The sequence below is a fragment of the Coffea arabica genome, chromosome 2c (assembly GCF_036785885.1).
Source record: "Coffea arabica cultivar ET-39 chromosome 2c, Coffea Arabica ET-39 HiFi, whole genome shotgun sequence".
Lineage (NCBI taxonomy): Eukaryota > Viridiplantae > Streptophyta > Magnoliopsida > Gentianales > Rubiaceae > Coffea > Coffea arabica.
In genome coordinates, this window is record NC_092312.1 from 29,038,622 (window position 1) to 29,051,666 (window position 13,045).

The 13,045-nt window shown below is 33.8% G+C and overlaps 1 protein-coding gene across 1 annotated transcript; it reads right to left on the bottom strand.

Moving 5' to 3' along the window:
- Positions 1-8,040: 8,040 nt before the first annotated feature.
- On the bottom strand, positions 8,041-12,879 carry LOC113727141 (large ribosomal subunit protein uL1c-like). The gene is made up of 7 exons (XM_027251147.2): positions 12,385-12,879; positions 10,832-11,011; positions 10,674-10,728; positions 10,027-10,154; positions 9,013-9,096; positions 8,604-8,729; positions 8,041-8,501 (listed from the first exon to the last, which is right to left on the bottom strand). Exons 1-7 carry the CDS (start codon positions 12,796-12,798, stop codon positions 8,364-8,366), a joined length of 1,125 nt encoding a protein of 374 aa, XP_027106948.1. The 5' UTR covers positions 12,799-12,879; the 3' UTR covers positions 8,041-8,363.
- Positions 12,880-13,045: the final 166 nt, after the last annotated feature.

Consider the following 13,045-nt stretch of genomic DNA (forward strand, 5'->3'; position numbering starts at 1 on the left):
GAATAAATAAATTTTTGGTCTTTGACAAAGCCCAAAATGAGTTTCTAAACATAAGCCTTTTGTCTTTTTGTATTTCTTGTTTTATAGCCCAAGAAATTTAAAATTTTGAAAAACTCCTCAAATTGACCAAAATACTTTAAAATAAAGGAATAATGTCTTTTGTTTTAAAAACACTTTGCATATATGCTTAAAACCATTTTTTAAGTTAAATTTACTACTTTTATATTGTATTCATCAAAATTACACATTGACACTATTTGTCTTTATTTTTAAATTTTCATTACATCCTTTTAAAAGTAGGACAATAAATGGCATTTTTTAAATGAAAACATTTTTTCTATCTAAAAATAAGTTTTTAAATAATATATTTCGAAATGGGTTGATAATGTTACAAAAAGTTAAAAGTGAGGGGTGCAAGTAATATTTTTCAAAGTTAAGGAATGCTAAGCGTAACTATTAAAAAAATTAAGAGGTTTCAAAAATAATTCCTTTATTATTTGTACTTGTGCTCCTTGCTGATGCTAGGATTATAGTAAGAACTCAACAGGTGCGTGGATTTGTAACTTTAATAGTCATTTACTATCAAGTTATATAACCCAATAATGTGAAATTTTTTATGATTTAAAACGTTGTGAGGGCGTGCTTGTATTTTATTCAAAAAATATTCAAGATGTTATCACGTCACTTAACCTTAATCAAGATCAAAGAACATCAATATTGTAATAAGGTCTTCCTACGACGTGAACAATGGCAGTTTTGGATTTGCTAAGGGTATTGAGTCAATGAAATTATGGTAAAATAAGATTAAAATCCCTTAATGGACAATTTACATATCGAAGATTGCATCTATTTTTTTTTAAATTTTTTAGTATGCTTCCTCTTTCCAAGAATGTACAATTCTATTAGGAATCACAACAGAAACCTAGCACATACTTCTACAACTTAGAGGGCTTTTATCACTAGTAAAAACGAGTTTGTTGTTCCAATGGAAAAGTTGGTAGCGGCAGGCATAACTACAATAATACATCTGTAGTTAAACTAACCTACAACAAATGCTCCACCCGTAATTAAAAATCTGCATCCCAACATCTCGTGTGTTATGAAACAATTAAATAAGAATGAGTGTCCATTAAAGTTTCCTATGTCTATTGAATTCTCCCAAGGATAAAATTGATTCCTCCAAGGATAAAAGAGTTAGAATAGATAACGGTTTGGTTTTCCTCTACAATTAATTCATAACCTCTCTTATATTTAGAGGTTAATCTTTCGGCTTATTTAGTGTTCTCTATAAATAGAGGTGATTGAACATCTCTTTGTAAGCCTTGATCGTTTTTGAGTGAATAGAAGAAATAATAGTTCTCTACTTTATTGGCTTCTCTCTATTTTGTTTTATCCCACATCTTGTTATTTCATTAGTTTTATAGCACGTTATCAGCACGAGACTTTATTTCTAAGCAATTGTGAATCACAAGACTCTGTCGAGATTCTACCAATATCGAATCAACAATTAGGTATTTTCCCGAACAACTTTTGACTACATATTGAGAAGAAATGCATGTCAAATATTTGGAATTAAATAATAATGATGATGACATTTGTCTCATTAATAGTGCTACTACGCACACTATATTAAAAAATAAAAAATATTTTTCTTATTTGAAAATGGGAGAGACAAATGTTAATACCATCAGTGGTAGTGCAAAATTGATTGAAGGTTCTGGAAGAGCCACTATTTTTCCCTAAAGGAACTAAAATTGTCATAAATAATGCACTACTCTCTCCCAAGTCTCGAAGAAATTTATTGAGTTTTAGAGATATTTGTTAAAATGGATATCATATCGAGACAATAAATGAGACAAATGGTGAATTTTTATTAATTACAAATACCATTTCTAGGGAGAAGTTTGTATTAGAAAAATTACCTTCACTTTCTTCTGGTTTATATTATGCACAAATTAGTGCAGTTGAAATTCATCAATTAGTAGACCAGAAATCTATTTATCCCAATAATTTTATAATTTGGCATAATCGTCTCGGGCATCCTAGATCTATAATGATGAGACGAATAATTGAGAATTCGCGTGGCCACCCATTGAAAAATCAAATAAATTCTCCTATGTTACTTGCTCCCAAGGAAAATTAATTATCTGACCATCACAAGTTAAGACTGAATCCCTTACATTTCTAGAACGAATTCATGGTGATATATGTGGGCCTGTAGATCCACCATGTGGACCATTTCGATATTTTATGGTGCTAATTGGTGCATCAACTAGATGATCACATGTCTATTTATTATCTACTCGCAACCTGACGTTTGCGAGATTACTTTCTCAAATAATTAAGTTGCGAGCACAATTTTCAGATTATCCAATAAAGAAAATTCGTCTAGATAATACTAGTGAATATTCGTCACATGTTTTTGACGAGTATTGCATGTCCATTGGAATAACTGTTGAACATCCTGTAGCCTATGCTCACACACAAAATGGTCTAGTCGAGTCATTTATTAAAAGGTTTCAATTAATTGCTAGACCATTGTTGATGAGATCTAAACTTCCTTCATCTGCTTGGGGACATGCTGTATTACATATAACAACACTTGTGAGGATTAGGCCGACAAGTTATCATACTTATTCTCCGCTACAATTGACTTTTGATTATGAGCCAAATATTTCACATTTACGAATATTTGGTTGTGCGATTTATGTTTCTATTGCACCGCCCCAACATCGTAAATTGGGCCCTCAAAAAAGATTGAGAATATATGTAGGGTATGAATCACCTTCTATAGTTAAATATATTGAGCCAGCCATTGACAAGTGATTTATTTACTGCAAGATTTACAGATTGTCATTTTGATGAATCACATTTCTTGACATAAGGGGAAGGAAAAGATCAACCGAAAAAAGAAATCCCGAAAAAGGAAATCATTTGAAAATTTTCATTGGATTTTCTGGATTCTCATACAAAAGAATGTGAACTAGAAGTTCACAAGATCATACATTTGCAAAATATTACAAATCAATTGCCGGATGCATTTAGTGACTCCAGAAGAGTCACCAAATCACATGTTCCTGCTGAAAATGCTCCGATTAAAATAAATGTCCCTGAAAGACAAATCACAAGTGCTAATGAATCTAAAGCACGCCTGAAACATGGGAGATCTCTTGGTCCCAAAGATAAAAATTCTAGAAAGAAAAGAGGATCAAAGGAATCAATAATTAGTGACAAAATTCAACCTCCTGAAGATGTTGCTCCCGAAGAGCCAACTCTTAAAGAGAATGAAATTATAGAAAATTCAATAAATTTTGTCATTACAAAAAACATTGGAACCGAAGAGAAATAATTGTTGATAGTACTTTTGCATATAATATAGCACTTAATATTATAGTAGAGGACGAGAATCATGAGCCTACATCGGTTGATGAATGTCGACGTAAAAATGATTGGCCAAAATGGAAAGATACGATATAATCTGAATTAGATTCATTGGCTAAAAGGCAAGTTTTTGGACCTGTAGTCCAAACACCTAAAGGTGTAAAGCCAGTAAGATATAAATGGGTATTTGTGAGAAAAATGAATGAAAAGAATGAAATTGTGAGATATAAAGCAAGACTTGTAGCCCAAGATTTTTCATAAAGATCTGGATTTAATTATGATGAAACGTATTCACCTGTAGTGGACGCAATCACATTTAGATATCTTGTGAGTTTTGCAATGCATGAAAAACTAGAAATGCATCTGATGGACGTTGTCACTGCTTATTTGTATGAAAATCTTGAAAATGATATTTACATGAGAATCCTTGAAGGATTCAACATGCCTGAAGTATGTAAATCAAATTCTAGAGATGTGTATTCTATTAAATTACAAAGGCCTTTGTATGAGCTCAAACAATCTGGATGTATGTGGTATAACCGCCTCAATGAATGTTTAACTAAAGAAGGTTATATCAATGACCCAATATGTCCATGTATTTTTATCAAGAAAAATGGGTCAAATTTTGTGATAATTGCTATATATGTTGATGACCTAAATTTGATTGGAACTTCTGAAGAGATCCAAAAGACTATCGAATATTTAAGAAAAGAATTTGAGATCAAAATTTTGGATAGCCAAAATTCTGCCTTGGTTTGCAAATTGAGCATTTAGAAGGTGAAATTTTTGTCCATCAAACTGCTTATACCCAGAAGGTATTAAAGCGATTTTATATGAATAAGACACATACATTACGTATTCCAATGGTCGTTAGATCATTAGATCCTAATAAGAATTCTTTTAAACCACGAGAGGAAGATGAAGAGATATTTGGTCATGTAGTGCCATATCTCAGTACAATTGGTGCACTAATGTATCTTGCTAATTGTACAAGACCTGATATATCATTTGTTGTGAATATATTAGCAAGATTTAGTTTCTCGCCCACAAGACGACATTGGAATGGTATTAAACATATTTTTCGCTATTTTCAAGGAACAATTGATCTTGGTTTGTTTTATTCAAATAAATCTAAACTTGAGTTGCTTGGATATGCTGATGTTGGGTATTTATCTGACCCACATAAAGCACGATCTCAAACTGGTTATCTCTTTACTTGTGACGATACAGCCATTTCTTGGCGTTCTACAAAACAATTCTTAACTGGCACTTCATCAAATCATGCTAAAATAATAGCAATTCATGAGGCCAGTCGAGAATGCGTTTGGCTAAAATCAATTACCCACTATATCCGGAAGAGTTGTGGGTTATCCTCCGACAAGGAAAATCCTCCAACAATTTTATATGAAGATAATGCAGCTTGTATAGTTCAATTAAAAGGAAGATATATTAAAGGAGATAGGACGAAACACATTTCACCGAAATTTTTCTTTACTCATGATTTGCAGAAAAATAGTGAGATTGATATGCTACAAATCCAATCGGATAATAATTTGACAGATTTGTTCACCAAGGCATTGCCGATTGCAATATTTGAAAAATTGGTGAAAAAAATATTGGAATGCGTCGGCTAAAAGATCTCAAATGATGTTTACATTAGGGAGAGAAATTAATACACAAAAATAGTGTACTCTTTTTCTTTCACTAGGGTTTTTGTTCCACTGGATTTTTCCCTAGTAAGGTTTTAACGAGGCATATTCTTTGTGTAATGGACATTCAAGGGGGAGTGTTATGAAACAATTAAATAAGAATGAATGTCCATTAAAGTTTCCTATGTCTATTGAATTCTCCCAAGGATAAAATTGATTCCTCCAAGGATAAAAGAGTTAGTATAGATAACGGTTTGGTTTTCCTATACAATTAATTCATAACCTCTCTTATATTTAGAGGTTAATCTTTCGGCTTATTCAATGTTATCTATAAATAGAGGTGATTGAACATCTTTTTGTAAGCCTTGATCGTTTTTGAGTGAATAGAAGAAATAATAGTTCTCTACCTTATTGGCCTCTCTCTATTTTGTTTTATCCCACATCTTGATATTTCATTAGTTTTATAACATCGTGGTTCTTTTTTTTTTTTTTTTTGGAAGGACCTGTTGGTCTGAATTGATGATAATTTGCGAGACGCGTATGAATTGCGAGTATTACTGCTAAACAAATAATTTGTGATATGAAAAGATGACCTGATATGCCCATTGTACCCTTAATTGCCAAATTAAACTCCATTCCCTCTACCCAACTTCATCTTCATCATGAGATAATCCACCATTTTAATCTCACTGCCTCCTACATCAACAACCTACAACATCTATCCATCTTCCAAGCTCTCCGGCCATCTTCTTCAAGAGGCACAATATTACAATGAACTTTATCTTCTTCATTTTTTTTAATTGAAACACGTCTTGAATTTTTGATTCACTAATAAAGTGAAAAAAAAAACTAAAACATTGGTTTGTTTGGATTGTGAATTATTAGAGATATTTTTACTGTAGCACTTTTTATGATGTGATGTATGTGAGATAAAAAGGTAATTGGGAAGATAAATTAAAAATTTTAATGATGATGCAAGCAAATATATTTTGACAAATAAACAGCAATCCAAACAAGCCCCATTTTTTCCAACAGACAAGTAGTACAAATTTCTTAAGATTTAGAGGTCTTGAATTCAAATCCCCATTCCTTTTTTGCATCTTAAATCCCACCTGTCCCCTATTACAAAAAAAAAAAAAATTATGACAAATTTGAATAAGAAATTCAAGATGTTTGGTATGGCTATATGGCCAATGGGATTGGAGTCGAAATGTTTCACAGTGAACTCATTAAGAAATTCCCTTTAGATTTGGAGATGGGTCTCACAAGTTTAATTTCGCACAAGTTGGTGTAAATTAATAATTTACTCTCAATTTACATTAAATGATAATAATTAACTTATACCAATTTGTACTTGATGTATACTAAATAATAACTAATCAACATGTACTGAACTGCACCTAATTTGAGCGACATATACTTTTTTTTTTATTTATAAAATATCATAATTTCATTAAAATCTGCACTAATAACAAAAATTACATCATTAAACATACACAGATATCAAAAAATAGATTTGCAAAAAGGATACTACAGATATGAAGAATAATAAAAATTACATTATAAAGTTCTAAATTTAAAAAAATGGGATAAAATAATTGTAGGTCCACAGACATCTGTATATGCTTCCAATCGCCAAATCTGCTGATTAACTGTTTCAAATTCAGATACTATGGTGAGATCTACCGAATAGATCTAAGAAATTCCAGATCTGATAATCAAAATCTGAAAAAGCTCAGATCTAAAAAAAGAAAAATGAAAAAATTATCAAAAACTCTCACTAGAAATTCCTAGAAGAGAATAAAACTCTCGCTAAAAAGTTTAGGAGAGAAGGAAACTCTTACTAAACAACTCTAAGGAGAGAAGAAACTCTCATTAGAAAATTTTAAAAGAGATTTTATTCACACAAATGAAAATAAACTATAGAGAGTGCTTCTCCTATAGGAAAAGAACAGAAAATCTGATCTCTCTCCAATGGGAGAGTTAAAAGGGAGTTTTAGTTAGAAAGTTTTTTTCTAGATAGAAGGAAGAGAGGAGGAAAGAAGGATAACCCTAATTTAGTTCGGAATTTGATCAACATATACTGAACTGCACCTAATTTACGGCAAATCAAATCTGATTTATACTGAAATCTTATTGATTTATGCTAGAGGTCAACTTGTGCAAAATTGTACGAATTGCGAGGCCTCAATTCTTGCTCTAGCCACCCATGTGAATCTCTTTTTTTTTTTTTTTTTTTTTTTGATGTCCGAGTCAATCCTTACGAGGCCCAACTAATTTCCTGCAACCCGGGCTCGGCGCTCCAACCCGACCCATGTGAATCTCATAGCAGCCACCTTCAGCGTTGGCACGTCATAAAGAAACACAGTTATATTTCACAATTTATTCACCAAATCAAGATCACTTTCCGAAGACCATGATCGTTAAAATAAAGAAACCCTCAGCGTCGGTTAATTGGACAATTATAACATCCACGTTTGCCGGTCATAGAAGGACTTTGCGATTGCAGTTGTGCTACCAAACTACACATTGAGCTTTGCACAAAAAATAAAATGAAAAATTCGACTTCTTCTTTATCTGATCCTTTTTGTGAAATTCTTGACGGTTTTTTCATGCTCACCATTCGTCCACAACGAAATTTTTATAGAAAGAAAAGAAGACTAGAGTGAGCCAACTTGCATATGAACGTTCTTTTCTGTATTGTGTGTTTTGAATTTTTATGTATCCCTTTATGAATATGTCATACTTGGGAACAGCTTTAAGTTGAGATGAAGTGAATTTAGATAATTAGACGTGCAAATAATCTAGTACTTCCTAGAGGTAATTCTCTCATCTTGGTTGCTCCCTTTAAGTTAAACATTTCAGCCAACTTTCACAGAAGTTCAAACCACAGGGGGTCGGAATGTAGGTTTTCGAACCATAGGGACTTTTCTGTAGATTAGTTTAACCACTAGGGCCTTTCTCGTATTCTACCCCCATCATTGAGAGTTAGTTTCAGGGAATCAAAGAGGAGATGAAGTATCATGCAGTTCATGAATTAAATTCTAAATCATCCAAAACTGCAGGACTAATGTTATCTCAATGCAATGTACAGCATAAAGGAAGGTTGTGTGGATCCTATTAAACATGGAAGCAGAACAAGATTTGCTGGCGCAGCACAAGCGCAGAGCTCCTTGAAGAATTTTAACAAAAAAAACAAGGCTCTCAGAATCTTCTTTGCTTTTTTCGCACTACCTTCTATCCTATCTTAATTAAAGAGAATCTGAAGCTTAGCAGGCAACCAAGGGCCGATGGAATGTTAGAAGGTTCAATTTACAGGTGTGGTGTGTTCCTTTATACCTTCGACGGAAGCTTGTAATCTAGCATCTCCCTGATATTTAACCGAATAGAAGGCCCCATTGATGAACATATGTGCGCACTTTTCCAGTATACCCCCTTCGCACCAGATGGCTTGTTTGCTTCTACTGATTTCTGTCATTTTTACGATTGTTATTTGAGGGACATCGAAGTAAGATTCGCGTAAGGAAGCCACGACACAGCAAAAAAGTAATCACAGAGGGAAGAACAAAATACCGCTGCAGCAAGGAAGTTCTCAGTAAGATCTTCCTCTGAAAAATCAACTTTTCCAAAGGGTAGGTGAACAATCCCAGTTTTGTCTGCTCGATATTCGACTTTTCCCTTCTTGAATTCATCAATTGCCTACAATAGGATAACAGACACTATTCAGCTGAGATTTTCATCAAAGCGCCAGTAAAATTAGAGCATTATCACCGACAGATAATCAAAGAAGTCCCCTTTAGCTCTTTCCTTCAAAACAAATTGTGCATGAATTTTGGTTTCTGCATTCAGACTTAATTCCTCTTCCTCACCTCTGATTTGTCCAAAATAGGTGTCATTGTAGATACTGAAACTTAAACGGTAGTAACAATGCAATTTCTTAACCAAACATCCAGATTGCACCGTAACTAACTCAACACCTTACCTGAGGTATGTTTGTAGTTACAGTACCAGCTTTTGGATTTGGCATTAGCCCCCTTGGCCCTAGGATTCTTCCCACACTGGCAACCTGGAGCACAGGAGATGAATCAGCAAAGAACCCATATCTGGCAGATTCCAGCAGGGTACATCGTAAAGCTCTTCACAGATGCACTAGTCAAAACCAAGAAATCATATACCTAACAAAACACGGTCGAGGATCTATACAGCAATAAGGAGAGGGAGAGAGGGAGAAAGCCTCTATAATTTGAAACTCAGGAATTTGCAGTTTATCCTCAAGCAACATGCATTGACAAAAATAAAAAACTGAACCTAAAACTAAATCAAGAATGAGAAGAGATAGCCTCTGTAATTTTAAAGTCAGGAATTTGCAAAAATGCTAAGGTACATAATGCATGAAACTCAACCCAAAACTAAATGAAGAATTAATTATTCAGTTCAACTACAAGAGTAATGACGGTTAGATAAGAAAGATGAGGAAAGAAAAAGCAAAAATCATAGATGGTGAATGTTTATACTACTGTATAATAAAGGTTTGTACACTAACATGAAATAGTACATATATTGAACTAAGCACTCAATTAATGATGAGTAGATGGAAAGCAAAACCCAAAACATAAGTACAGAGATAGAGGCACTCAATGAGGGTCACAGAATAATGCCATATGCCTCAGAACAATAACTATGCATCTTTTAATGGCAATAGGAAAATTATGTTCTTGAATACTATAAGAAAGAAACATTACGTTCTAGAATACTACAATCAAATAGGTTATTTTATTGGAGTAACAAAGAAATATTAATGCTTAATAGACTCTGTTAAGTAGGAAACAATAGAGACGGATATGAATTGATAAATATTTCTACTAAAGGAACTCTGCCACTTGAGCTTTTTATGTTCTAAGAATTTTGAAGAGAACAGATAACATTGATAACCAAAATTAATTAGCATGAAAAAGTCTATCTAATCGATTATATAATAAGAGAGACAGAGCAACACCTTAGGCATCATATCTGGTGTCGCAATTAATTTGTCAAAATCCATGAATCCTCCTTTTATTTGTTCTATCAGGTCCTCTCCACCAACCAGGTCAGCTCCTGCATTTTTTGCTTCATCGAACTTTTCCCCTGTAGAAATTCAGCAGCAAAAAAATGAGTCAACGGAAGCCAATTACTCTACTTACAGAAGTACAAAAAAAAAAAAAAAAACTGCAATAGCTTTCTAGCATGCCAACTGGACATCATGATCCACTAAACCAACATGGAAAAATGTGGTCAAGGAACTGGTAAATCAGCAAAGGCTTAATCATTGACCACAAGGAAATAGTATATCTAAAGAGCCACAAACAATCTTTACTTTTCTTGCTGACTATAAACGTACAGAAACCTAAACAAGGGGATTTGACCATTTTAAGCTGTCAACCAAGCCTGTAACAATGATAATTTGTTGTGGTTCATTATAGAGAAGTTCCACATCCCAGCCACAAAGCAAATATTACTTTTCCAAAACCCAGACAATGTAATTTGACAGTCTTCACTCACCTTCTTCCTTAAAACCTGGATGTTGTATCTTTTAAAACTTAAACTTGACAAAAAATGCCTCGTTATCTTTTCAGCCCAAATAATTGGTAATTAAATAGAAAGTACCTTGGGTAAGAACTGCAACTTTAATCGTCTGCCCTGTCCCCTTGGGCAAATTCACCTAAAATACAGAGATGAATTAGTTCGACAAGTTACTTAAAATCTTGAGCCAATGAGTTAGCACCACCTTTCATTTAAGGGGGTATTAGAAAGAATAAACATACAGTTGCTCTCAGCTGTTGATCATTATACTTTGGGTCAATATTAAGACGGAAATGAGCTTCAGCAGTTTCTACAAACTTTGTCTGGGATGTTTGCTTGAGTAATGATATCGCTGTTTTCAAATCATACTCTTTCTTGTTTTCTCTCAATTGCTGTATTTCCAAGAATCTCTTAGATCTCATCTGAATACAAAAAGAATTAAAATTGATTTGAGAATACAAGTGAAAGAAGGTGGTGGCCAGAAACAGAAATATAAATGTATATTTTTTATTAAAAAAAAAACCAAAAAGTGAAAGTCAGAGACCAAAATGCCTACATATCAAAGGACAGACAAATCCTCAGACTAATTCCCATAAATTGAACTTGTAATATGATTTGAAAAACATGTTAAATGCAAAAGGGATGAAGGCATCCTAAATCGAGATGTTTTGATATGACATTAGAACTAAAATGCTAAGGTCCCAATCAAAGGCTCATACCAAAAAAGAAAAAAAAAAAGGAAAAAGAATGCTGTATATTCCCCCTATAAATAACCTTGCTATGGTTCTGCTCAATGGGACTTCTAAAACAACATTGCTCAAATAAGCGTTCCAAAGTTTTAAAAGAAAGTAGCAGTATCAAGCCGTTTACCGGAGGTCCTTCTCTCAGCAAGATCTACAATCAAGGGATACACATTTGTTCGGCCTATCTATGTCTTAAAGGACCACACAAATGAGATTACGTGAAGCGTACTTCTTCCAGTGGTAACACAATAGAGTTTCCTGATATGCAGTAATTTCTTTCAAAACGAGCAGAAAGTAAGACCAACTGCCCTTCCCTTCAGTGGCCAGAATTTAATAACTAACAAGGAACCAAACAAAAGCCAACAGCAATCCACTTAAAGACCGCTGCTTTCTTCACATACTAATAGATAACTATGGTTTAAACATTCAAGTTCACACTCAATTCAAACTCTAATAAAAATTAACCAATTAATAATACGATAGTATATTTCTGGAACAAGAATCCAAATAAGGGATTTAAAGCAAGAAAAAATCATTAAGATAATCACAAATACACCTAAAAGCATGATCTTTGTCGCTAAATCCTACACAACAGAGGCAACAGATAAAAGATTCAAGCAAAAACCACATCCCATGTAGCAAATGTATGCCCCGAAAGTCATTTCAAAAAAGGAAATATGATTAAAAAAAAGGTAAAACGATTCAAGCATTCAAGTGCCTAGTGAGACACGAATTCATGGAAAACTCAGTTAAATCCAATCCATGAAACTAAGCCAACTATTTATCGTGAGACACGAATTCATGGAAAACTCAGTTAAATCCAATCCATGAAACTAAGCTAACTATATATCCAATACTCACTTCACTGAACAAAAATGCCAACAAATAAGTAAACCCAAGAAATAGTATCAAAAAGTAACCTCAAAATACACCTAAAAAAGTGACCTTTGTCACAAAATTGCAAACAATAGAGGCATATCCGATATCACAAAAATAAACCGGAAAAATTCATTTCAAAAAGGGAAAAACTGACAAAACCACAACACACATACTCTATCCCTCTTAAGAGGCAGTGCAGCTTTTCCTTTCTTCGGCTTTGTAGGAGGGGCAGCAACAGCTACTCCGCCACCACTACCAGCTTCACCTTCTCCCACCTGCTCTTCCACAGCATCAGCCACTTCAGCCACAGCAGCCACCACAAAAGCTGATTTTGAAAATGACCCATCGGAGGAAACCCCCCAGTGGCCTAATGAAGATGACGTTGCTGATGATTTTCTTTCTTTGCACTGAAGAACAAGAGGGAAGAGGGAAAGAGCTTTTGTGGGATTAAAGAAAAGAGGCTGAGGCTTGAAGGAAATTAATGAAGAAGAAGAAGAAGAAGAAGAAGAATTGATGATGGGGTTGAGTTCTTGCTGGGATAAAATTGAGGATAAAGTGAGAGGAGAGGGAGTAGCAGTGGAGGCCATAGCTACTCTTCTGAGGCTTTCCTTGGTTTCAAGAATGGATGGATTTTTCTGGTTAAGAGAATGGGAGCATATTTTGTGGGGCTTATTTATGTCTATCCAACTGATGATAAGTGTTTTGTTTTACTTTATTTATTTTTTTCCCCATCAATTATTTGACATATAAATAATTTCTGGATTTCAAGAAGGGGTCGTTTTCATTTTCGTCCTCTATCATTGCTTGTGCGATCCAATTTGGTCCATCAAGTTT

What these genes read in the sequence shown, in the direction of transcription:
- LOC113727141 (XM_027251147.2), bottom strand. Translation starts at nt 12,798, where the DNA reads ATGGCCTCCACTGCTACTCCCTCTCCTCTCACTTTATCCTCAATTTTA. An exon ending in TGCCTCTTAAGAGGGATAGA is followed by an intron (nt 11,012 to 12,384) that starts GTATGTGTGTTG and finishes TTTTGTATTCAG; the next exon opens with ATGAGATCTAAGAGATTCTT. An exon ending in ATCAACAGCTGAGAGCAACT is followed by an intron (nt 10,729 to 10,831) that starts GTATGTTTATTC and finishes TCTGTATTTTAG; the next exon opens with GTGAATTTGCCCAAGGGGAC.